This window comes from Acinonyx jubatus, chromosome B4, assembly GCF_027475565.1.
Source record: "Acinonyx jubatus isolate Ajub_Pintada_27869175 chromosome B4, VMU_Ajub_asm_v1.0, whole genome shotgun sequence".
Lineage (NCBI taxonomy): Eukaryota > Metazoa > Chordata > Mammalia > Carnivora > Felidae > Acinonyx > Acinonyx jubatus.
The window spans coordinates 130,497,210-130,522,487 of record NC_069387.1 but is presented as its reverse complement, the minus strand read 5'-3'; the positions used below and the strand labels follow the sequence as shown (position 1 = coordinate 130,522,487).

Here is a 25,278-nt window from a genome sequence, read left to right as displayed (position 1 = left end):
GGCTCCAAGTTCCCTGCCGTGTGACCTTGGACTGGTCACGGCCCTCTCTGGACCTCATTTTCCTCATCTGCTAAATGGGCTAAAGATGTTTTTGAACTAGGAGCCTCGCAGGATTGGTGGGGGTGGAAGGGGTTGAGAGAAGCTGGCGCCTAGGATGACCTCGCTGGATGTCCCTCCCCTACCCCCAAGAGTCTCCCAGGGCAGGGGGAAGCGACCAATGTGGTACCACTGAACCGCTCCTCCCCCGTCGCTGATAGCTTCGGTTCTCATCACTCACCCCTACCCCCACCCCTGCCTCCCAACCCCTCCCTCAGGACCTTTGTGGTAGCCCTCAGGGCCCCCTGGGATTTCCCAGCAGGTCAACATATGTGTGGGGAAATGACCCTGTATGTGCGACCTTGAGACGCCAAGAGCCCCCAGGCCCCTTTCGGACTTTGCCCAACCGGAGCCGGCCTGCCCGTCTCAGAACGAAGCCATAGTCTGGCCACCCTCCTGGCCACCTTGCTCCACAAATACCCTGGAGCATGGCCTCCCCTGCGCTACCAGGCCTGCCGACAATCAGGCCAGCCCCAGCCTGTCTGGGGAGAGGTTGGCTGGATAGGGCAGGTGACAAAGCCCCAAGGCCCCAGGGTTGAGAATCGGGGGAGTAAGGATGACTCTGACCGTGCTAGGGGCCCTCCCCTCTTCTGCAGATGGGGAAACCGAGGCTCAGACAAGAAAGAGAAGCAAGCGTTCGGATAGAACCAAGGAAAGAGTTGGGCTCAGGACAGACAGAACTCCATGCAGAACCCTGTCCTGCCACTGAATTGCGGTGACACCATGCAAGCCGCTCTGAGCCTTACACGGCGAGTTGAGAGGCTCTGAGTTAGGCATCCGTATGTCAAATACCACACAGGAGGTAGGCAGGTCTCATAAAAGTCCCTGTCCTTCCCTGATGGCTGAAACCCCATGCAGGCCAGGTACTCCCCTCCCCCTCTCCTTCCCCATCCCCCATCCTATTCCTAACTCAGGGTAGCGGAAAGAACGCAGTTCAGGGAGTCAGGAGGCCTCTTGAGCAAGTTACCTCGTGTCTCCAAGTCTTGGTCTCTTTATCTCTGTTTTCCTGTGAATGGCCCGCCTCCCTCACAGAGAGATTATAAGGCTCAAGAGAAATCATGGAGATGAAAAGCTTTGAAAACTATGAATCTGGGCAGATGTCGGGGCTTGTTGTTATAACATAACCTTCCGGCACTAGGCAGGCGGACAGATGGACGGAGGGCTGGGTCCTCGTGTGGGTCGGCAGACACGCGGTGGGGGGTGATGGAGCTTGAGTTCTAAATCAGCACGAGCTGGGATCCCCTCCTCACTGAAATGCTGCCCGATACTCTCAAACTAAGCAGCTTCTTTTCACACGTGTCCACCTTGATAGCCACCCACCCCCCCACGAGGAACCTTGTCCCTAAAAAGCCAGACTCCCCAGAATGCTGCCATCTGAGTTCTTTTGGGCCTCAGAGGTGTCAGGACCGCTCTCCAGCATCTTCAGGCCCAAATACTGGCCCATGAGCCTGGTGGGAGGAGGACCCACATCTGTCCAGTCGCTGAAGGACCCCTGTACCCAGCACAGGCACCGGAAGGTGCGGGTGAGTCTTTTCTTAGTGCAGGAGTGGCTGATGGGGAGCGGGGAGGGGAGACCAACTCACTGGGCACACGGTTGATGGCTTTGAGGGGCCTCAGGACACGCACGGTGCGGATGGCCGACAGGTTGATGTTCTGGAGGTCCAGAGAGTACTCGACCATCCTGCAGAGAAAGGGGGGAGAGTAAGGGATGGAGCAGGAGGGACACTCAGGGCCATGGACTATTCCACGGCCATCTAGCCACCCATGCACACCCACCCGTGCCCGCAGCTGCCTGGAAGGGAGACATAAGGAAAAGGCTCAGAATCCTGGCTATGCCCCAGTCAGCTGTGTGGCCTGGACTGTCTCCTCCTAAGCGGAACCGGCTGTCTCTGCCTCTGACTGTCCTGGGGGTGCCATAGATGCGGTGAAGGGCGGAGTGAATGGAAGAGCAGAGAACTTGGGTCCCCACTGAGGGCCCAGCCCTGTGCCAGGTGCCTCTTGCCCCTGCTTTCCCAGCAGCCTCTAATCTGAAACAAGGAAGGTCAGCAGAGGAGAACCAAGGAGCTGGGAGACCCCCGGCTGACCCCAGGTGGTGACCGGAAACCCTCACTGTGGGCAGAGGCCTAGAGCTTATATCTTGCTTTATATCTCCCCTGGCCCCCAGGCCCCCAGCAAGCCTGGGTCAGATGCCCAGATTTACAGATGAGGAGAGGAGCTGGAGAGAGGTGACGTCACATGTCCCACATCACCCAGCATCTGGGCAGAGGCTCAAGCCAGGTTCAGGCCACACCTGCCCCCCTCCCTCTCTGTTCTCCTGGCCTCTGAGCCCAACTGCGGGCTCACACCAGGCCGGGTGTCACAGGCCACATCTCCTGGGATGTGACAGGCACACTGTACTTCGTTTGCAGGGAAAGTTCACTCTCTCCTGGGCATGCTCCCCGCAAGGCACCCAGGCTCCAGCTTCAAGGCTCACTGCGTGCCCCACTCCAGGCCTTGGCACCCATTGTCCCTTCTGCCTGTAATGCTACCTCTCACCTCTCTGTCCACCGAAACCTTACTCACGCTTCAAGGTTCCGGGCAGATGCCCCTGGAGTCCTGGAAGTTTTTCCACACCCGAGTCCACGATGAACCAAGCCAGTCTAGGCACTACAGACACAAGTGACTCAGACCTGGCCCCAACCCTCAGGAGTACCCACTCGCACCAGGGAGAGACTCAAAGGCAGCAAGGATGACACTAGGGCCCTGGCCACTGCCTGAGTTCTCTCCTTCAGGACCTCATCAGACAGCCCCGCCCTCCCTCTCTACACTCGACCAGCCCTGAAGCTCCTTAGAGACGGTCGGCCTCCTCCAGGAAGTCTTCCCAGATCTCCACAGAAGGCAGATCTCTGAGGTCCCCTCTGTGGTCTCCTGGCTTCCACCAGATCCTACCCGCTCAGTTGCTACCTGCCCCCACTTTTCTCCACTGAAAGACAGGCTCCTGGGGCCTACGGCCTCAGCCTGACCCCGGGTGTCCGGCTCACCAGACCCTTCCTCCCCGTCCCCCCTCCCCCGCATCATCCACCCCGGGGCTCCAGCACTGCGGCCGGCTCCACCTGCCACTGCCGTCAGCAGGAAATGAAGGCTTTTCCTACACACCGTGCAAACCTGTCCAATTGTTGTGGAGCCGCCGCCCCCTCCCGCTGCTTGAAGAATAATTGAGTGAAAGCTTCTTTGCCTGAAATGCCTCCGTCCATCCCCCAGCTTTCTGGGGCACAGGCTCTGGCTCCCATGCTGGCTCTCTCTCACGCAGAGCCACACACACCTGCACACAACCGTCGGCGCGCACACACACACACACACACACACACACACACACACTCACACACTCACTCCTCGGACACCCTGAACCACACACACTCCCGCCAGAGCCCAGTTTTGGAGAGGGGGCGTGACAAAAAAGTGACAGAGAACTAGAACTGGAGACGACCTGGGGTCCCCAAGGAAGGGAGGAGGAGGTGGAGGAGGGGAGGAGGGGGAGGGGAAGAGGCAGAAGTGGGAGGAGGAGGGGGGAGGGGAAGGGGCAGAAGTGGGAGGAGGAGGGGGAGGAGGGGAAAGAGGAGGAGGGGGAGGAGGGGAAAGAGGAGGAGGGGAGGAAAGAGGGGTGCCAGGAGCAACAGCCTGGGAGTGCTGCAGGTTGAGGGTGGCCCAGGGGCAGCGGATGAGGAGAGAGGGTGATGTGAGAAGGAGGCCGAGGGAGCGGAGCTACAAGAGGATTCCGTGCGTGGGTGAGCCAACTGTCATTTTCATATTTTGTAGAAAGAGCTCTCCAGGCAGCCAGGGAGACGCGTGTGACGGAGGCACCGTGGGGGCGGCACACACAGCACACAAACAGGCGCTCACACTGGCACGGGCGCACACGCACCCTCACACCCCAGGCCTAGGAGAGCCCCCCCCCCCCCCGCCGCCCAGCTCCAGCCAGCCCCCCCCCCCGCCCCCCCCCATGCCCCACCACCACTAGCCCTCTTCCTTCCGCCCTGGCTCCCTCCATCCTGCCAAGGGGCGGGCAGCACCAGGCCCTGGGGAGAGCGAGACCCCCAGAGCTCAGTTTATGCTTTGCTGGGGTGTGCTGGGGTGGGGGATCCCAGCCTCTGCCAGATTGAGCCCCCTCGGGATCCTTTGTTTTGGGAACCCCAGGGCACACCTGCTGAGCTCTGGCAGGTGACAGCCCAGGATTTGTCCCCATCCCCATGAAGTCTCGCAATAAAAATAAATACATGCCTCATAGAGGGGTGGCTAGACAAAGAAAACACATGGTTTTTGAGGGCCTACCTCTTGCCAGGCAGTTCTCGCTCCTCACCTGCGTTAACCCGTTTGAGCCCCCCTTTACTTGGATCCCACCGCACCCTGCCTCACCCTCCCCTGGACCAGGATTCCACACCTTGCCCCGCTGCCCTGGTTCCGTGTCCCCCCAGGCAGAACCTATGCTCCACAGACTGGAACTACTGACTCTTAATTAAGTGAGGCAGGCCCACCGTGGCCTGCCCCCCACCCCCCACCCCCGACAGGGGACAGGGGACAGGCGACAGGCCAGGGCGAGGATGGGAAATATCTACAGATACAGATGAACAAACCCCACGGTGAGAAATCAGGTTTGCCTCCCCTTTACGTTTCTCTAAAACAAGGAGGGGACTGGCCCCTGGGTTGCGAGCGAGGCGCAGGATGTAACTGAGTGTTTCCAAGGCCCACGATTACCCAGAGTCAGAAGCTTTAGGGTCTGAGCACCTCTCCGATGCCAACCTGAGACTCACGCCCATCTCTGAGGTGGACTGAAGCAGCCACTGCCTGGCAGGCCCAGCCCCTCCCCTTTGCCCCTGACCCGACCTGACCCTCCAGGCCTTCAGTGTGGGAACACATCACATCTTCTGCAGCCTACTGCAAAAACTCCCCGGAGACCTCAACTTGCAGCCCTCAGGGTCTCCACTGAAAAGCTCCCATGAGAAATTTCTTAGAGAATTTAGTGTTAGGATCGTAGCTCTGAGCTTCCTGGCAGTCAAGTCGAAAGGGGAAAGGTGATGAGTTACTGAGTCCTTGGCAGCAGGAGAGATCTTGGTACGGTGGATCCTTCCGGGAAATCCAATTGCCTAAACATTTCTCTGAGATTCTAACTCTCGCTTCTATATATCTACCTGGGGGGGTGTAATATTGCACCTGCATCCCCCGTCTGGGAAACAAGACAGGGTATAAATGCATTCAGTGATAAAGAACACATAGTAGGTGCACAGTGAAGAATCTAATAGTTCTCACTCTTCTTTGAGAGAAAGAGGATAGAAAGGGGGACACCGGACAAGGATGGGGAGAGATGCGCAGAGTTGCAAGGGTAGAACTGTGGGTTTAATTCTATGCCCTGGGAACTGTGCTGTCCTGACAGTAACGCTGTTCCCCAACTTGGGACAGTCTGCTCACAGCTCCCTGACCCCTGCCCTAGTCCCATCACCATCCCTTTATCCTGACAGCTTGAGCAGCCTCCTGACTTTTCTCCTGTCTCCTGCTTCTTCCTCCCACACTCCTTCTTCAGTCAGCCAAAACTTCCTAAAACTCAAATCTAGCTGTGTCCCTCCCCAACTTAAGCCCTCCATGGCTCCCCACTGCCATCAGAACAAAGTCTAAGCCCCTGACCATGGCCTACAAGGCCCTCCGGTCTGGCCTTCCCCTCCCCCAACCCCTGCTCCTCCTCTGCACATCTGCGGCCTATCAAGCTCCCCAAATACACGCCATTCTTGCCCCCCTTTCCTTTGCTCGGTGCCCCTTCCCCTTGCTTTCAGCCTCCCTTCAAGACCGTCTCCTCCACGGAGCCTCTGCTCAGCCCTTCCCTGCACCAAAGGCTGAATTCACCCCATCTGCTCTGTCTTACTCCACAGTCTGTTCACATCTCCTGTCTAACATGGGTTCCCCGGAAGCAGATCCTGAGCCAAGAACTCAGGAGGTGATCCTGGGGAGTATGTCGAGGGAGTGGAAACTGAGAAAAGCCAATGAGGGGCTGTTGGTGAGCCGGCTACTGCTGTGGAGAATGGGGGCACAATTGGGACCCCCTGAGAGACTGTGGAGCGGGCCTCAGAACGGGACCCGAGACAGCAGGGAGGCGGGGGAGGGGCACTGCAGCATTCCCACAGACAGGTTGAATGCTGGCCATGCACCCCCCCTCAGACGCACCCCCGCACCAGCCCCACACAGCACCCAGTAGGCACTCAGGGATCTACTTAGCATGAGCACCACCTGTGACAGAAGAAGCTACCCTCCCACCCTGGATGACAGCTGTGGGGGACCCCCCCCAAAAAAGAAGGTGAAGAGGGGTCGCTCTATGGGTGAATAACCATTGGGCTGACTTCCTTCGGGCCCCAAGTAAGACATCACTTACGAGAGTGAGAAATTAATTTCTAATTACACAGTTACTTTATCACGCAGCTTTGGTGCTAAAAGTCTAAAAAAAAAAAAAAAATCAACAAAAACCCCCACTACCTCCTGCCAGCTCCCAAGCGCCTAATTAGGTAAGTAATTTAGCTTTAAAGCGAACACTTTTGTCCTGACATCACCCCAGGAGGGGAGTAGCTGAACCCAGTTCCAGGGCTGTCCTTGAGGAGAGGGGCTCAGGGGTGGCCATGCCAGAGCGGGCTGGCACACCCTTACTTATTCCTGCTGAGGCGCCCTCCCTCCCCCACTCCCAGATCCCCTGCCTCCCAAGAGAGGCCCAGAGCCCCCGGCCTGGTCAACCACTGCACAGGATCTCCCCCTCCCCCCCCTGCCCTGCCCCGCCCCGCCCCCAGCCACTGTGATCAGTTCCGGACGGGCATGTGACCCCAGGTGGGCGATGGGCAGCAGGCCAGCCCTTGAGCTGGGACTATAGGGAAGAGGGCTCTCCTTGGCTAAGCCGCCGCCTGGAAACCCTAAGGCGCTAATGGCCATCTTGCCTCCGTGGTGGCCTCAGAATTCTACCAACACAAAAGGCGGCTGAGTCCAGAGCTGGAGAGAGGCAGGATCCTGACCATATGGTTCGAGCACTCTCTCTATCTGAATCCCAGATCTGCCCTCTGCTTTTTCCGGTTCTGTCAGCCAATACACTCCCTTTGGGGCTTGGGCCCCGTTTGCCTTGGGTTTCTGTCACTGGTAACTCAGCGTCCTGGCTGATTGACAAGGTTTTCCTCAGCATTCACACATGTCGAGCACTTCACATACCTTCTCGTGGGGGGATTACGGCCCATTATGGCCCATCAGCTGAGGCTCCCAAAGAACCCAGCTCACACAGCAGGGGATCCGGAAGCCCTGCCCAGCCTACCCTCCGGCTCACCAGGCATCAGGCCAGCCGCCTTCTGGCTCACGACACCCTCCTCAGCTGGTCAGGCGGCCGGTGAGCACAACACACATGGCAGGACATGGAATAGGGCCAGCATCCCTGTGGGCAGGCTTACCCAGTGGTTAAAGCGCGGAGCCTGGATCCCATCCCCAGCTCTGCCGCTAGCATACCGTGTGACCCTGGGCAAGTCACTGAACCGACCTCCCAGGGCCGTGAGGAGCAGGAAATGGGTTCCTACGCAGATTCGGTGCTGAGAACAGGGCCTGGCCCACGTAGGAGTCAAAGAAGAGTCAGCCGCTATTATATCACAGCCTCATGTGCTGCCTCAGCTCGCGCTTGCCCACGAATCGCATGTGCCTGCTCAAACCGCACCCCCTGAATCCCACCTCCTGCCTGAGAAAGCCCGGGCAGCACGGGCCTCCGGAAGCTCTGGCAGGAGCCCAGGGCCGTCCGCCACGTGGCCTGCATTCCAGGAACACCTGAACATCGCGTGTTCCCAGAGTGCAACATTGCTCTTGCCAGGCGTTTGCCAGTCTTTCTACCTGGTGCACCTTCCCGTGCCTTCCAGATCCCACCCCTGGGCAGAATTGGGCTCGCCCGCCTTGTGTCCCACCCTGCGTCGGTCAGGGCACCTCTGGCTCTGAGGTGTGCTCTGACGTGTCCCTGTTCCTCGGGGCAGGGGCTGGATCGGAGTCCCAGCTGCGTCCCCAGTGTCCAGCCCAGGGCCCGGCTTAGAGGTGGGCTCTCTATACCAGCTTGTCAAACGAATAACTTGAGGGACAAGATCAGAAAAAAGAAAAAAAAAAAAAGGCTTGGAGCTGACAAGAAGCAACATGAAATGACTGAGACGTAACGTCTTTCCAGGAAATAACCCCTCCCAGAAGATGGTTTCTGTGTGCCGCTGATAAAAATAGGGTGTTTCCTCAATCTTTGCAAGGGACCCACGGGGGCTTTCTTAAAATGTAATTTAGGATGTAGCTAATGGGAAGGAAACTGAGATGCCGGAAATGGCAGCTCATCTGTCAGGAGGCAGCTCTGTGATGATTCAGGCTTGTACTAGTGGGTAACTCGACGGCCAGCCTACGCCACAACCCCACCACCTAGCACATAGTAGGTGTTCAGCGGAGGCAGGGAGGGAGGAGATACCGGAAAGAGGGAATTGAGGAGCGATAACATTAGCCCTTGACCTTGACCAGCACTTTCTGATTTATGAGTCACCATCACCCATAAATCCTCACACACATCCTATGGAACCAGAAGTACAGGGGTTATTAAGCCCATTTGACTGTTAAAGAAACTGATGCTCTGAAACCAACTCGGGCCGAGTTCAGAGCAAAGGAAAGATCTGGGGCCACAGTCAGAGGAAAGGCTGCAGAGACACCCCAGGAGGGTGGGATTCAGGGCAACTCTGGGGACTGCAGCAGCAGGAGACCCCAGGTCTTCGCTTGACAAGGCTCCACTCAGGTGACAACACTCCAGTGACTTCATCTCTGGGTGGAGGTGTCAGATAAACACAGGATTCTCAGTCGATTTGAAGTTCAGATAAACAATAATACATCACGTTTAAGTATAGGTCCCAAATACGCCTCATGACGTCTGCTTCATGAAATTTAGCACAGCTACACCGGTCTGGGCACCGTGACAGGTGGACACGGCTGCTGGGAAGAGACACTGGGCTCTACCAGAGTTTGGGGGGTACATGTCCCTCTCAGAGGACTCACCCGGCGGCCTTCTGAGGGCTGGTGACGTTGTCCAGGTCCCCAGGGGCGGACCAACTGGAATATTTTGGCCTCTGAAAAGGTAAAACCCCTCATGCTGTGAGTCAGCGTGGGTTCTGGGGCCGGCCGTAGGTGAGCACATGCCAGATCTAACCCATGTAAGCTGTGTGACGTGGGACAGGCTGCTGATCTCTCTGAACCTCCACGCCCATATCTGCAACCGGGGGTTAACCACCACCATCATCAATTTCTCGGGATTGTGAGGATGTAAGAGAGCACAGCACCGTCAGTAAATATTAGTTCTGGAAAATTAGTGACCAATGCCGATTTCTGCTCCTACCCTTCTCCCTTCTCTGCTCTCCTCTGCTCTTACGGTAACAGGCCCCGCATTTTGCACATCTAACCTCTCCAACCTCGGGCCACACGCCACGGAAGACCCTGAACTCGCATTCACGCCAGGGGTACGCCCGGACCTAGGTCTGGCCAATCAGAGCACAGCCCCGTTCAGGCCGCAGTGATTGGTTCATGAGCACATGAGCCACGCCACCCAATCCAAGCCAAGGAAGCTCGTTGGGGAGTGGCTGTGAAAGGGCAGGGGTCTTTCCAGTGACTCCCAAGAGAGTAGGCTGTGAGCCCTGGGCTGACCTGTGCCACCCGCAACCCAGGAGGAAGGCTGCCGGGATATATGTCGGCACAGAATAACGAGCAGAGCTGTAGGATGGGAGGACACACTGTCTAGTGACATCTTCCAGGATTCTGGATCAAATGGGCCCTGAAGCCAGAGATCCCTGGGCTTTGAGTAAAGGAAATGATAAACTCCCTGAAACCAGGATCGGCAGGTTCCTGCCCCATATAACTGACAGAACCCTTCCTGATTCATGACTGACTGGCGTCTGGCTTGTCAGCCTGTAGCCAGAGAATCTCTCTACCCCTCACCCCTCATAGCATGTAGCATCCTGTTTCCATGGAAACGAACCTGCGTGGTTATCATGGCTCTCATCCACTCTACTCCACAAGCAAATAAGAAAACCATCCACCCCGAGGTTCCCACTGGAATCTTCTCAGATCCACGCCCACCCGACGCCAGTTCAGCTTCACAAAAGTGGCCCCGGATACCCTCGCCCCCAGCTCCACGGTGCCTGGGCACGACAGATTCCAAACAAACATGTCATGGAGACTCCCCCTCCACGCTGGCCCAGAGCCAAGCTCTGGGGACTCCGCGATGATGAGTCAGCCTCAGCCTCGCCCTCAGAGCACCCAGTGCTGGGAGCAGACAGACCTGTAGAACCCAGGATAAATCAGGATGTAAAGATGTGCCCTGGCCCTGCCGACACATGGAGTGCTTCCCTGACTCACAGATGATGCGCATAGAGTCATGGAGGAGGGAGGCCAGCTCCAAAGGCTTCTGGAAACAGCCACAATGATGACATTCTGACACCCATAACCACAGCCCGATCTGCTAGCGGGGACAGGCCTCTGCACAGCTTGCATGGGGTTGGTATTTGACTTTAGAGCCAAGAGCAAACAAAGAAACTCGGGCCCTAGTTGAGGAATGCGGTATGCTCTGAAAGTTGCCCACATAATGTGCTTTCTCTCTTCTTCCAATCCTGCCTGGCCCCAGGGAACAATTCTTGGTTGCCTGAGCCAAATTCAGCGATGTTTTCTATTTTCCTAGCTTCCCCCGCAGCGAAGGATGGCCATGAGACCCAGTTCTGATCAAGCATGCCGGCACGGGGGAAAGATCTAGGGAAGAAAATGTTATCTTCCTGATCCAAGTGGACAGGCGTGGCCGACATAGCCTTGTCTCCCTTCACCCTTCCCTCCTTCAGCGCAGACACGAGGTTCACAGCCTCAGCAGCTGCCTTGCGCCCATGAAAGAAAGGCCCGGAAAATCACGGACGTCAGCCCCCACGTCACAGAGCCGCCATCAGCACCCACCGACCTCAGAACTTCGTGTCACATTGGAAAAAACACCCCAGGACTTGCTCAAGCCACGGCTGGTCGACTTTTCTGCTACGTGCAGTCAAATGCATCCCAGCAAGCCACGCGGAGCCAGGACTCAATCCCAGCCCGTGGAGCCAAGCTCCCTGGGTTCACCTCCTGGCTCTTCCCCTTACCAGCTTGCGATCTTGAGGAGGTCACTCCCTGTTACCGTGCCTCATCTGCGAAATGGAACTGACCACAGTCTGCCGCTCAGAGAGCTAGTGTGAAGAGTAAACCAGATCATGCACAGCTTGGGCCCCCAGTGAGTACTCAGCAAACAGCAGATGCTTTTATTTTTTCTCACACCCCTGGATGAAGTCTAGAAGGATTCCATTCCCTTTGCTTTCTACAGAACCACCGACAGGCAGTTTGGACAAAAGGAACTCTCAGAGAGCAACTGCAGAGGGGACGCACCTGCCTGCTCTTTTTAGAAAGCTCTAGTCCGGGGTTGAGGAACAATTCTTATTGACGTTTTGTTTCCCAAGAGCCCATAAAAGTCAGGGTGGGGAAGCTGTTCCCCGTGCTGCGCTCACTCACTCAAGAGAACAGGTTCCCAGGGTATGATAGACTCCGAGCCAGCCTCTCCTCACTCCCTGGCTGAGGTGCTGAATGACTGACATTATTGCTATTTGTGTTGGTATTTTTACTGATGACAGAAATTCTGAGGGGGAGTCCTCATGGCCCTGTTCACGAAGTACGTCTACTTGTCATGAGAATTATTTCAGATCCTGGCCCTCTCGTGCTTCTTCCCCTTCCTATGGCTCCCAGAACTGGGAACTGTCCTCTCCACCTGGAGGGTGTCCAATCAAGAGCATCTTGAGGGTCACATAACAAGAGCACCTGCCTCAGGGCCACCTGGGCATTTAGCTAAAATGCAAATTCCTAGGCCCCCCATATTCCTGGGTCTGGATCCCCAGGGTGAGGCCCAAGAATCTGAATTTTTTAAATGTTTATATATTGTAGAGAGAGAAAGACAGAGCCTGAGCGGGAGAGGGGCAGAGAGAGAGGGAGGCACAGAATCCGAAGCGGGCTCCAGGCTCTGAGCTGTCAGCACAGAACCCGACACGGGGCTCAAACTCCTGGACCGCGAGATCATGACCGGAGCTGAAGCTGGAGGCTTAAGCGACTGAGCCACCCAGGCGTCCCGCAGGAATCTGCATTTTAACAGGTACTCCCAGAGATCCTGTTGCCCCTTGAATTTTGAGGAACACTGAGAAGGGGCGCGAGGCTGTGCACGTGTCTGAGGAGTGGGGAGGTCGCCCCTTCCTGGTGCATTCCTCCTCATCCCTTAGCGGCTCCATTTTCCACACCGAGGCTCTCTCTGGGAGAGAGGCCGTCATAGTTAGAAGCTTTCAAGGGCTTTCAGGCTCAAGGCGGCTCCTGTTCCCTGCACTCATGCAAGGCGGGGCCCACATCAGCCACCCAGCCATGCCCTTGGCAAGGCTCTGGCTCAGCCTCAGAGAGGTCGCTGTGGCCCAGTCCTCTGGCCCTGCTTCACCTGAGAGAATCATCAGAATTCTCGGGGAAGCCTTTAACAGAAGTGCTCAGGCCCTTCCCCACAGCTGGCAGTGGCCACTCATGTCAGGGGAGGAGGCAAAATTACCAGCGTAATACACCAAGGGAGATAGACAATCTCTCAAGTTCAACAAAACGCCACTGGATATTTCATGACCTCCTAATGGACAGAAGCAGAAGAGCGTAGTTTAAATAAGACGGTGAGGAGGGTTAAACTTTATCCAATGATTACTGGAGATTTCTCACGCTGAAAGAGTCTCCAGCGAGGTGCCACAGGACCCCGCTGCCCAGGGCTGACCAAGCACAGGAAGCAAATATAAGGAGCAACCGAATCAGGACTCCAAGAGATCATTGCAAGATAAAAGTAATAGCAATAAATGCAAAGTTTGGTACTTGGGTTAAAAAAAGGTCAACTGTGGGGCGCCTGGGTGGCGCAGTCGGTTAAGCGTCCGGCTTCAGCTCAGGTCACGATCTCGTGGTCCGTGAGTTCAAGCCCCGCGTCAGCCTCTGGGCTGATGGCTCGGAGCCTGGAGCCTGTTTCCGATTCTGTGTCTCCCTCTCTCTCTGCCCCTCCCCCGTTCATGCTCTGTCTCTCTCTGTCCCAAAAATAAATAAAAATGTTGAAAAAAAAAAAAAAAAAAAGGTCAACTGTGGGGTGCCCGGGTGGTTCAGTTGGTTGAGCGTCCGACTCTTGACTTCGGCTCAGGTCATGATCTCGCAGTGGGGGCAACGAGCCCTGCATCCGGCTCTGCACCGATGGTGCAGAGCCTGCTTGGGGTACTCTCTCTTTCTCTGTGCCCCTCCCCTGCTCTTGTGCACGCGCGCGCGTGCTCTCTCTCAAAATAAATAAATAAACAAACTTAAAAAACAAAAACAAAAACCTGTTTTTAGTTCCCGGGGGCGAGAGAGACCTGGCTCGGAAAGTGAACACAACCAGGGGGTGGCAGCACAGCCGCTCAACGGGTCACCACATGGCACTGGGACAAGGGCAGCCCATTCTCTCCGCCCCATGAGTCATCGCTGGGAGGTTGGGGACCTGCTCCCCCACCCCCACCCCCGGGCACCACGACAGCCTGATATGATGCCAGCAGGTGAAGCTGCCTCATCTGTTCTTTGACAAATGGTGGCAGGTGTTGGGCACATTTCACATGAAGGAAAGTGAGACTCGAGGGGGAAAGGAGCTGCCTTCCAAATTCTGCAGGACTGTCGTGAGTCTGTCATGACAGAGATGCCCCTGCCCGCAGGCTCTGGGACCCCTGTGCGATCGGGCCCCTGCCCCCCTCTCTGCCCTCATCTTCCAGCACCCACCTTCCCCCCAGGAGCCCTAGGCTCCAACATTCCCCCCTCATGCCCCTTCCCCAACAGCCCGAGGCCCTCTGCATGCTGTTCCCTCTACCCAAGATACCCTTCCCCCGTCCTCCGCCTGTTCAGCTCTTACTCACTGCCCAGGCCTCTCTTCTTCAGGAAGGCATACGCTGACCCCTGCGTAAATCAGGTACCTGCTCCATGACCCCATGGTTCTCTACACTTCTTTGCAGCAGCATCGATCCCAATTTAGGATTTATATTGCATTCTTGGGTTTATATCTGTTTTCTAAACCATGAGGTCACAATGGCATATCTCGTTCATCTCGTGGCCCCCACTGCCCAGCACAAGGCCTGGCATACTGTAGGTGCTCAATAAATGCTAATTTCTGTAAAGGAATAAGTGAATGAATGCTCTCATCAGATGGGAGCTACAGGAAAACAAATTCAGTTCAGTGAAAGAAAGAATTTTCTAGCACATCAGGCGTGCTAGATCGCTATTTGGGATCGGCTGCCATGTGAGTTCCCCACGGCGGCAGCATGCAAGCAGAGGCTGATTGGATATGGAGATGAAGGCTCTGACCTCTAAGGAACCTTCCAGCGTGGAGATTCTGTCTCCTCCACAGCTTGAAAAAGGAGGCAGTAATTTGGGGAAGGGGAGGAGCAGGAAGGAAGAAAACGTCTTTGGGATGTCAGGCTTGTTACTTGGGAAACAGAACATTTATAGCCCCAGGCTGGGCTGGGGCTGGGGCTGGGGGGCTGGGCTCTGGAGCCTCAGGTCGTGGCTTCCCATCCTGCCCTCTGCACCCACACCATCCCTAGGCACAAAGGACAAGGAGGACCTCGAGAATAAGACAGGTCTGAGTCACCTGAATGTGTTCATGACCCTAGCAAAGAAGTCTCCCATTGAACCTGCCCCCGAGCCGGGACCAGCTACATAATTTGTGGGTCCCAGTGCTAAATGTAAATGCAGGGCCTCATTCGGAACTTGTTGAGAATTTCAAAACGGTGAGAACAGAGCATGAAACCAGGCACGGGGCCCTATGGGACTGCACATGCGCACCGCTCTCCCTTGCCCCCAGGAGGGGGCTGGCCTGTGAACCTCACCCAAGGACCACGAGAAGATACCAAACAGACCTTGGCGCTCCTCACTGTGCTCGACCTTCGTTGTCTTAATTTATAAATATGAGCAGACGGGGGAAGCGGTAAGCAACAGAGACTCTTCAAGTCAAAAGGGCAGGGTAGGGGTGCTCATAGGAGGCAGTGAACGGAACCAGCAAAACAAAGGACTTCCCCGAAACACGAGTCAAGAAAAACTGTCCTCGGGGCGCCTGGGTGGCTCCGTCGGTTAAGCGTCCGACTTCAGTTCAGGTCATGATCTCACGGTTCATGAGTTCGAGCCCTGCATCGGGCTCTGTGCTGACCGCTCGGAGCCTGGAGCCTGCTTCGGATTCTGTGTCTCCCCCTCTCTCTGCCCCTCTCCCGCTCACGCTCTGTCTCTCAAAAATAAATAAACATTGAAAAAAAAATTTTTTTAAAGAAAAGAAAAATTGTCCTAAAACTTGGAAATAAGGCAGCGGGAGGGCAATATTTCTCACAATGTCATTTTGGAGCATTACTTAACAGACCCATCTAAGGATTATTTCATGATCCAGGGGAAGATACCTTTGTTTCACTATTTACTATTAACTAAAGGTCTTGCTGTTGTGAAATTACATGTTAACCTGCAGATTTTCGTAAGTGATTTCTGTGCATTAGAAAGGATAACCCCCAAAGTTATGGCTTTTTGACCCTGTAGCCTGTTAACCAGCTTTGCTTCTGACCTAATTCTCTTATCCCCACCTTCTCTCTCCAATGCCTATTTTCCTAATTCTGCCGATTACCATCCTACTGGTTCCTCATTAATGAGGTGAGTCAATCACGCGCCTTTTAAGATTTGTGTGCGAGTCATTTTTTGTTTAACTCTTTGGAAATTACACTTTGACTTCACGATCAGGAAAGGACTGTTAAGAAGCCTAATTAATATCCATAAGGAGAGTCGAGTGACTATGGCATCCATAAAACAAGAACAGGTCTCAGCTGCTCTGAAAAATGAGAAACCCAAAACGAGAAACGATCTTGGGAATTAACAAGATGCAGAGGAAAGGAACAATTCCAGACGGGGCAGTAACTGGAGGAAAGGACACCGTTAGTGATTCAGAAGACAAGTCAAGGAATTCTCTTCTAGTACAGAGGAAATCTTCGAGAGAAAGGGGAGAGAATTCAGAGAAGATAGAGTGGGGAAATATCCAGTTAATGGGAAATCCAGGAGGCTGCAGAGAAGAATGGGCAATAACCAAAGAAACAATAAAAGAAATTTTTTTCTTTTTTTTTTTTAATTTTTGTTTACTGTTTATTTATTTTTGAGACAGAGAGAGACAGAACATTAATGGGGGAGGGTCAGAGAGAGAGGGAGACACGGAATCAAAGCAGGCTCCAGGCTCTGAGCCATCAGCACAGAGCCCGATGTGGGGCTTGAACTCACAGACTGCGAGATCATGACTGGAGCCGAAATCGGACGCTCAACCGACTGAGCCACCCAGGCGCCCCCCTTTTTTTTTTTTAATTTTTTCTTAATGTGTATTTATTTTTGAGACACAGAGAGAGAGAGAGACAGAGTGCAGGGGAGGGGCAGAGAGAGAGAGGGAGACACAGAATCCGAAGCAGGCTCCAGGCTCCGAGCGGTCAGCACAGAGCCCGATGCAGGGCTGGAACTCATGAACCGTGAGATCATGACCTGAGCCGAAGTCAGACCCTCAACCCACTGACCACTCAGGCACCCCTAAAAGAAATTTTTTTTTTGACTGGAAGGAAAATACCAGTTCTAGAAGGACCTGCAGGGAGCAATCCTATACCTAGACTTGCCCTAGTGGACTGTCTGAATTCTGAAGGTAAGGAGAATACCCTATAAGCTTCCGGCAGGGGAAAGCCGGGAAAAAGAAACAGACTTGAACTAGACTCACCTGCAATACTAGCTTGTGGATTTGAGTGGACCACATGCAGGGCTCTGGGGAGAGAAATTAGGACTCCAGAACAGACAAAAACTGTCCTTCACACAGGAAGATCAAAGGAACCTGTTTGGACAGGCAAGACTGAAAAATGATGCTGTCCAAACACCTTGTCTTTCAGAAAAAAACCTCCTTAAGCATTCTGGTCCTCCAGCCAGACCAAAATGAGGAGAATGAAGTTCTTGAGAGAGGGGTGGCGTGGTCCACGAGAACCCATATGAGCCCCACAGAGCTTCCAGCAAGGCCTAAATAAGTGACAGGGTGGCTGTGACATTTGAATTCTGTTCTCAGGGAAGGGTGTTTAGACGATGCGTAACACTTTTTAAAACACTAGTGGACAAACCGTTTCATCTCAGAGCATCCCTGTGGCACCTAGCATATTCTTGGTGGCACTGACTTCCCATCTCGGCCATGTGCCTGCCCTCCCTCCCTGCCCCTTCTCAATGGCATCTCACACAGCCGCACGCAGGCGTGCACACTGACACACACACATACACGAATACACGCACTGTCACCTACACTGACACGCACGCACAGGCCTCCAGCCTTCTCTCCTCCTCCTGTCTCTCCCGCTTCTCAGTTGTGCTCTATGACCCATTACTGGGCATGGTTAACACCTGTTTGTCCTTCAGCTCTTGTGTGTCGGCTCCTCAGGAAAGTCCTCAAGCCCCCAAGCCCCCAACACGGCTCAGAGGTGCTCTCAGAAAACCCCAACGCTCTTCCCAGGGGCCTTATCCCGGTGTGTGTGACAAGTGCACGGCTGTTGGATGCCTCTCCCCAGACAGTCATTGGGAAGGACAAGGCCTATTCTGTGTTTGCTGTCCTTCATACCCCATACCTAGGATGGTGCTGGCACTTAGTAGGAGCTCATCCAACCCCTGGCCGCTGGGTGAATGCACGAATAGCCACCAGCCCGGTCTGACCCAAGAAAGCAGGAACAAGGCCCAAAGCGGAGTCCAAGATGCTCCAAGTGGGCTAAGTTGTAACCTGGCTTCTCTCTGACCACGGCCTGTGTCCTGACAGAAGCAACCATGGTTTGGAGTCACATATTTCCCGAGTCTGTGCTCTGTCTCTGAGTTGCTGAGCGATCTAGGGTAAGAAAAATAATAGCTAACACTGATCGGGCGCTCATTTTGCTGTCGCTGTAATTATTGTCTCTCCTTCACAGATGAGGAAACTGAGGCTTAGAGAGGTTAAGTAGCCTTCTCAAGGTCATACAGTTAGCGTTAAAACAGACCCAGTTACCAGCTGACGATGCCGAGGACATACACCTTACCAGAGAGGGGAGGAAGGAGTGTCTGTCTGTCCAGGCCATTCGGCAAAGGGCCATCATTCCTCCCACCCCAGGGGTCCGGGAAGGCCCTACATGATGTGGCATCATTACTGTCACCAAGAAGCCCCACAGAATATTTCAATTATGTCCGGTGTGCACCGGAGGCAAAGAGCTGTCTCAGGTACGCTACCTACCCTGCCATGACAATGAAGAAGTCCAGTCGGTTCCATGTGTCCCCAAGGTAGCACTTCTTGCCAAAAATGCCCAGGGCCACCATTTTCAGCACCATCTCCATGGCAAAGAAGACGAAGATAAAGTCATCAAAGACCTGCAGGGGCAGGAGGAAGGCAAGAAGCAAGGGACAGGATGAGGCTGTGGAGCAGGACCACAGGGTTGGAGCCACAGTATGAGGCGGGGACCCAGGCACGGACCCGAGAGGCCTGGAAGAGACCTGGACACGTCTCCTCTTGGGCAGGAAGAGAACCTCAGAGGCCCTGGCCCAATGGGGTCATTTCACACATGAGGCCACAAAGGCCCAGAGAGGGGAATAAACTTGCCCAAGGTCACACAGCCCACTCTTTTTTCCCTAAAGTCAGGCACACTGACGAGGGACCCAGAGGAGGGCAGGGCAAAGGGCTCCCCCTAATAATAACTGCCAACCACCGGGCTAGACAGCTGGCTTTCATTCTCGTTTCTAATTCTCACAGCAACCCCACAGAGAGCCCCATTTTACAGGTGAGGAAACCGACTCAGGGAGCTTCCGCGACTTGCCCCAGGTCATGCGGAAGGTAAGTGGCAGAACCAGAACTGACATTCGGATCAATCTGACTCCGAGGCCCACGGGGAAGGAGGTTTCTCAAAACAGACTTGACACTTCCTCCAGGAAGGCTTCAGCGTTCCTTCCTCTGCTCAGAAAGAAACCCCCAAATGTGTCCCTCAGCATGGGCTCAGGTGAGTATACATTTCCTGAGGACACGGTCTGGGTAGAATTCCTCTTTCCAGGATCAATGAGGGCTGTAGTCAATTCACTTCAACAAACGAGCCCACTCACTGTGCGCTGGGAAGTAGGCTGGGAGTCACCGACATAGAAAGGGGTCCTTAGTGAACTCACCACCTGGTTGGGAAGTCAGCCTGAGGCTCATCCCTTGTAACCCCTTGTAACCCCACCCAGGGGCCTGAGGCTGCATGAGGAGCCTGTCACCCACTCAGACCCAAGATCCACCCCAGAGATTCTGAATCTGCAGATTTGGGATGGGCCACGTCTGGATTCTTAACAAGTGCCCCAAGGCATTCTGAGACCCTGGGCTGCTCCGAAACTGCTGAGTCCTGTGGAAACACAGGAGGAATTCCTCCCAGGAGGAATCTGGCTTTCCCAGGGAGAGGCCATGGGATGATGATTACAAATGATGACAGATGGTCAGACCCATCTGTAATATGGGTATAACCCTAACACCCTGCACTACAGGTAGACAAGTTCCGAATAGAGTCATGGCAGGTACCAAAGATAAGGCCCCCACCTGGGACCTCGGAGATGAAAACAGGGGAGCCACTGGAGGCCGGCTCCTGAGGGCCACTGAGAGAGAGTTATGGAACTTGGCCTTTATCCCAAGAGCACTGGGGAGCAATGTGTCAGGGTCACTTGTGCTCTACCGGCATGGGACAGTATGGTCAGTCTGGGGTGGGGAAGAGCAGGGGAAGGCTTGGGGAGGCACCTAGATGGGGGAAGATGGGAGCCTAGAGTAGGGCAGAGGCTCCAAAATGTAGAGTAGGGGATGGAGGGGACGGAGGGGAAAGAGGATCAAGACGGGGCATGGGTAAGACCAGTTGGGAGTGATGAAGAAAACAGCCAGTTAGGCGAGGGCAGGCCACTGAGCATGACAGACAGGGTGGCGTATGGCGGGTGGGCGGGGCATGGCAGGGAAGGGGCGGGGTGCGTGGGCGGGGCATGGCTGGTGGGGGCGGGGCCGCGTGGGGGGGCGGGGCAGAGCAAGCCAGGCAGGGCTGGCCGGCCTCACCTGCAGGATCTTGCAGCGGTCCGACAGGCAGTCCATGTCGTCGCAGGGCTGGTACATGCCAAGTGTCACGCAGTTCAGCAGGATCACCAGCATGCTGACACATTCAAACCATGTACACACCGAGTCAAGGAAAAAACGGTCGGCAAGACTGTAGCCACGGGAAGGCTGAATGCACCCTGGAACTTAATACCCCCACCCACCACAAACGCTGGCATACACCCCATTCCCACCTCCAGATGCCTCCTCTGAGTGGGTCAATGCCCACTTTTTTAAAGACCTCGGAGACCAAAGACCAGTCTGCATACCTCACAACAGACACGGCTGCTGGTGCCAGACCCATCAAAGAACTCAACCCCTACCAACCCTACTGCTTGAGAGACCCCTCCCCGACTTCCTTGCCCCAGCCTGAGCGTCCCCCTCAGGACCAGGAAAGGAGAAGTCCACAAGGGCCCAGCTGGCAGGCCATCTCTGGATTATCCCTGCCTCTCCACCTCTAACCACCTCTCTCTGACTGTCATTGCCTCCCTCCTGTGACCACCTCTCCCCTCCCCTGACCTATGGCTCCTCCACATCTACCACTAGCCCTGGAACTGGAGGGGCCAAAGGCCCTGTCCAGTGTGGCTGAGATGGGCCGGACACCCCTGTCCTCTCCTCTTCCAGGGGCGGGGTTAGAACTCATCACCAGTTTCTGGAATATCTGAGCGTCGGTCCTCCCCAGCCTCTGCACCGAGGAGGGTGGAGCTCAGCCTTCACAGGCAGGCCGGGGGCAGAAACTCTGCAGCCACCAGCTTTGGGCAGGACCTCCAAAGTCGTTTTGTGGGCATGCTTGCTGTCTTCATTCACAGCTGGAACCTCCATTCCAAGGGGACAGGGGTCTTGCATTCATACCTCTAACAGTGACGGGCATCTAGGTGGAGCTCCGTTACACGAATAAGTTAAATCTCTGTGGGACCTGCCAGCTCTGACATCCAGCGATTCTGCAGTGTCTCCGAACGAAAACCCTGGCCCCTTGCTCTAAGCTGGATGTAGCCACACTGGTCAGACCCCACCCAGCGGGGGCGAACGCCTCTTGCCTGATGGGAGACGACCTGGTTTCCCTGGCAACGGCCTCCCTCATCCCCGGGTCTCGCTCACCCTGGGATGCCGCCTGCCTTCCCACCTCCCCTTCAGACCCTCCTCGCCCAGCCCTGCTCCTTCCTCCCCCACCCCCCACCCTGCTGCCAATCTCCCGCCACAGCCTGTAATTAATTGCAGTCACTGCTAGGGCCCCCTTCTAGCCTGAGCACTGCTCCAGCAGCAGCTTCATCATTAATTAACTTTTTTGAAGTTCAAGCGTTCTAATTACCAGTGAACATCCCTCATCCCCCTGGTTTTTTTCTTCCCCTTTCCTGCCATGCTTTCTCTCCTTCCAGCTGCCTCCTCTGCTCCCTCTGCCCTCCCTGCCAGCTTCCAGTTCAAAGTGCACTTAGCAGGTATCTCCCGGAAGCCTGGAACCCACCCCCCCTCTTCCTCATCAGGGCCCTGAGCGACGGGGGTCAGCAGGCCCATTTTCCAGAGGAGGAAAATGAGGCTCGGAGAAACTAGGGGCCTTGCCTCTGGGAAGTACCAGAGCTGAGACTCACACCGGGCCTTCTGGACTCCAAAGCCACTGATCTCCTCTGGGCCTCCGGGACTGTCCCGGCCTGGGACTTCTCCTCCCTCCCCTGAGGCCTCAGACCACGCCCACTGTCTCTCACCTGGGCCCTGACTCAGCCTCCCCGGTAGCCTCCAGCTGTGGCCTCTGCCCCTCCAATCTGCCCCACGCAAATCACCAGGCCAGCACGGTGTGCCCAGCGCCATCAGAGCGCTTTGAGCGTCACCTCGTTTAATTCTCTGAGCGTTATCGTCAGGCCCGCCGACAAGACGAGGAAGCGGAGCCGTGGAGGGGAACGTGATTTGCCCAAGGTCACCAGCTGGAAGCAGAGCTAAGAGACAAAACCCGAGAGTGCTTTGCTTTGCCTCCAAACCATTTTGCCACTGCCGGGTTAATCTGCCTGAAACACAGCTCTGATTACGCCTTTCCCTATTCAAAACCCTCCGTGGCTCCTGGCTCCGTCATCGTCCTCAGCCTGACATCCAAGGCTGCCTACACTGTGAACTCAGTGAATTCTGCCTTTCTCTCCTATTGGCCTCGGCATGCGCTGAACTTCTTGCTGTCCCCAGGCATACCCTTTGCATCCACCTCCTACTGTCTCTACCAGGTCAAACTCCTACTCATCCTTCACAGCCCCGTCCATTGTCCCTTCTTCTTGAAACTTCCCTTGAAGCACCTTCCCCATTCACAAGGTGGTGGCTCAGTCTCCTCTCCGGAAGTGCTCCCTGTCCCCCTGGTCTAGCTTGTACTGCGGTAACGAACTTGGCAGTAACCATAACTGCCGTGTGCCAAGTCCCTAGGGACATGGCCCTGACTCTCAACACAGCTCACCGCGGTGGGGGGCAGATGGGGAAACAGGCCAGTAAGCAGCCTGAGTGACCTGACTCAGTGGTGCCCAGAGCCCCTGTGGGGGGGTGCTTCTGCTGTTACCCACTGTACTGAGTCCCTTGGTGAGGCAGATGGAGTGGCTTTCACCTCTAGATGGCTCCGCTTCAGACATTCAGAGGTGGACAGTCTCAGCCCTCCCCCCGAGGCACTCGGGGAAATCCCAGATGGCAGAGTCTGGGTTCTTTCCAGGAGCCCGGGAGGCTTAGAAGTCAGGCCAGAGCTGGCACTGGTGCCCACAGTTGTGACATGCTCCCCACTGGCTCAGGGATCAAAGGCACCAGCCCTCCTTGAAGCGGAACCAGACCGTGCAGCGTGGGGAAGGAGATTGTCAGAGGGAGTCAAGGTCTCCGGGCTACCTGGCCCAATGCCTGATGTTTCCACCATTAGCCACAAGCAGTGGGGAGCTCTGAGAGCGCATGACTCTGGGGTTCTGGGACAGTTCGAAGGAGGACAGAGGCCCCAAGAGGGTGGTGAGGATTTCTAGGTAATAGGGCAGGCCAGGACTTGAGTGCTGGCTCCACAAGGGCAGGGAGTCTTCGATGGCTCCCACTGCCTCGCACAGCAAACTCAAAGCCGCCTGCCTGGCACCTGAGATCGTGCAGTGGGGACCCTGTCGCCTTGTCTGCTTCATTGCCCAGACCCTCACTCCTGTCAGGGTAACCTCTGTCACAGAACAACTACATCGAGGCCCTCAAAAAGCAACTAATCCAATCCCCCATCGTGCAGACAGGAAACAGAGAGACAGAGAGCCATCCTAGCAACCCAGCGAGCAGGAGCAGAAGGGACCCTCAGACAACAGACTCCCCACCCATGGGGGTCCCTGAGCCATGGCTGGATTTCAAACAAACGTCAAAACCCCGTGTTTCCCCAAATGTCCAGGCTCTGCCTGTGTGGCACCTGCTCAGCACAGATCCCGGATGGGCAGCCAAAGGCACCTTTGAGGAACAGGGACGGGGGAACAGACCAGCAGCGACCCAACCGAGTTTCCCTGGCAGACGAAACCTTCCCAGACACCCACCCAGCTGGGGGAGAAGAAAACACAGGGTCCTTGGGGGCTGTAGAACCACCCCACCACCACCCCAGCCCCAGAGTGAGACTCAGCCCCACCTCCATACAGCCCCCACTTTGTGGCCTGGCTCCCATCCTGTTCCCCCTGCTCTGCTGACCGTGCCTCCCAGGGTCCTCGGAACCCCGGGCCTAACAGCCCAGCAGTGAATTGATGAGCATATACCGAGTATCCGCTGTGTGCCAGGCCCCGGGTTAGCAGCAGTGATGATGGTAAAAACGGCAAACGTTTCCCAAGTGCTCTGGAATGTTTGTTTGCCAAGGAGCTTTCCAATCAAACAGCACGTACTATCTCATTTAAACCCTACAGCAAGCACACGAGGCAGGGAGCCCAGATGCCGTGGAATGCAGAGTCTGTGTAGCTGTGGACCTGGGACCAGAGCTTGTCATGCGCTGTGCAGCAGGGAAAGCCCGCTTTGCCAGCCTCTCCGGTAACAGGTCCCAGGGGCTGCCATTCTTTGGCTCTGCGGGGAGAAAAGCCACCTCACCAGCAGAGGACTGAAATCCCCGGCTGGTGCTCTGTGCTGACTATTTAGTATCCATCCCCTCGGGTAGAGAACAAGAGACCTATCATAGCCCTTCGGACCCGTGTTGGCCTCCCAAGTGCTGAATCTTCGCTAACAACCTTTCAAGAAGAATCAAAGCCTGGGTGGCTCATTCGGTTGAGGGTCCGACTTCAGCTCAGGTCGTGATCTCACACGCTTCGTGGGTTCGAGCCCCGCGTCGGGCTCTGTGCTGACAGCTCAGAGCCTGGAACGGCTTCGGATTCTGCCTCTCCCTCTGTCTCTGCCCCTCCCCGCCCCCTCCCAAAACTAAACATTAAAAAAAAAAAAAATCAATGGGTTTAGACCTAGCAATGCAGGGTTGTCCCAGACCCACAGCAAAGTTCCCTAAAACCGGCAGGTATTACTGTTATCCACATTTTACAGATAAGGAAACCGAAGCACTGAGGGTCACACAGCTGTTATGGCAGGATTTGAATCTGCCCCCTGCTGACTACTAACCCCGCCCCCCATGTTCTCAGCCCCGTGTTCTGCTGCCCCCAGGCACAGAGCCTGGAACACGAGAGACCCTCCTCGACTGGCATGGGCCCAGTGGAATATTTGCTTTTTCCTTCTTGCCTACATTGTCTCCTCCGGTCTGGGTCTGGGTCATGGAGTCAGGAAGGATGACATTCCACCCTCGCGAGGCTGGGAAGGATGACTATCCCACCAGGAGGAGCTAATGGGGTGGGGGATGCTGGCAAGGGGAGGCTGATGGTCTCAAGGCCCCCCTTGTCGGTAAGAAATCAAGCGGGACCAGAGTCGTAACTCCACCCAACGGCTGTCTTGAAAACTGGAGGGACAGGGTCGCTGGGGAAGCCACCGGGCCGGGGGCTTCCTCGAACCTGCCACTTCCCAGAGAGAAGAGGGAC

General features: G+C 55.5%; 1 protein-coding gene across 3 annotated transcripts in view; it reads right to left on the bottom strand.

The window, feature by feature from the left end:
- The window catches only part of CACNA1I (calcium voltage-gated channel subunit alpha1 I), a 134,847-nt gene that overhangs the window by 62,618 nt on the left and 46,951 nt on the right, over positions 1–25,278 (bottom strand). For all 3 annotated transcript variants that reach the window (XM_053226824.1, XM_053226825.1, XM_053226823.1), the window contains exons 3-5: positions 20,279–20,391; positions 18,458–18,591; positions 1,680–1,777 (exon numbers count right to left, since the gene is read on the bottom strand). In XM_053226824.1, coding sequence (XP_053082799.1) covers positions 1,680–1,777; positions 18,458–18,591; positions 20,279–20,391 — 345 coding nt within the window. The remainder of the gene's footprint in view (positions 1–1,679; positions 1,778–18,457; positions 18,592–20,278; positions 20,392–25,278) is intronic.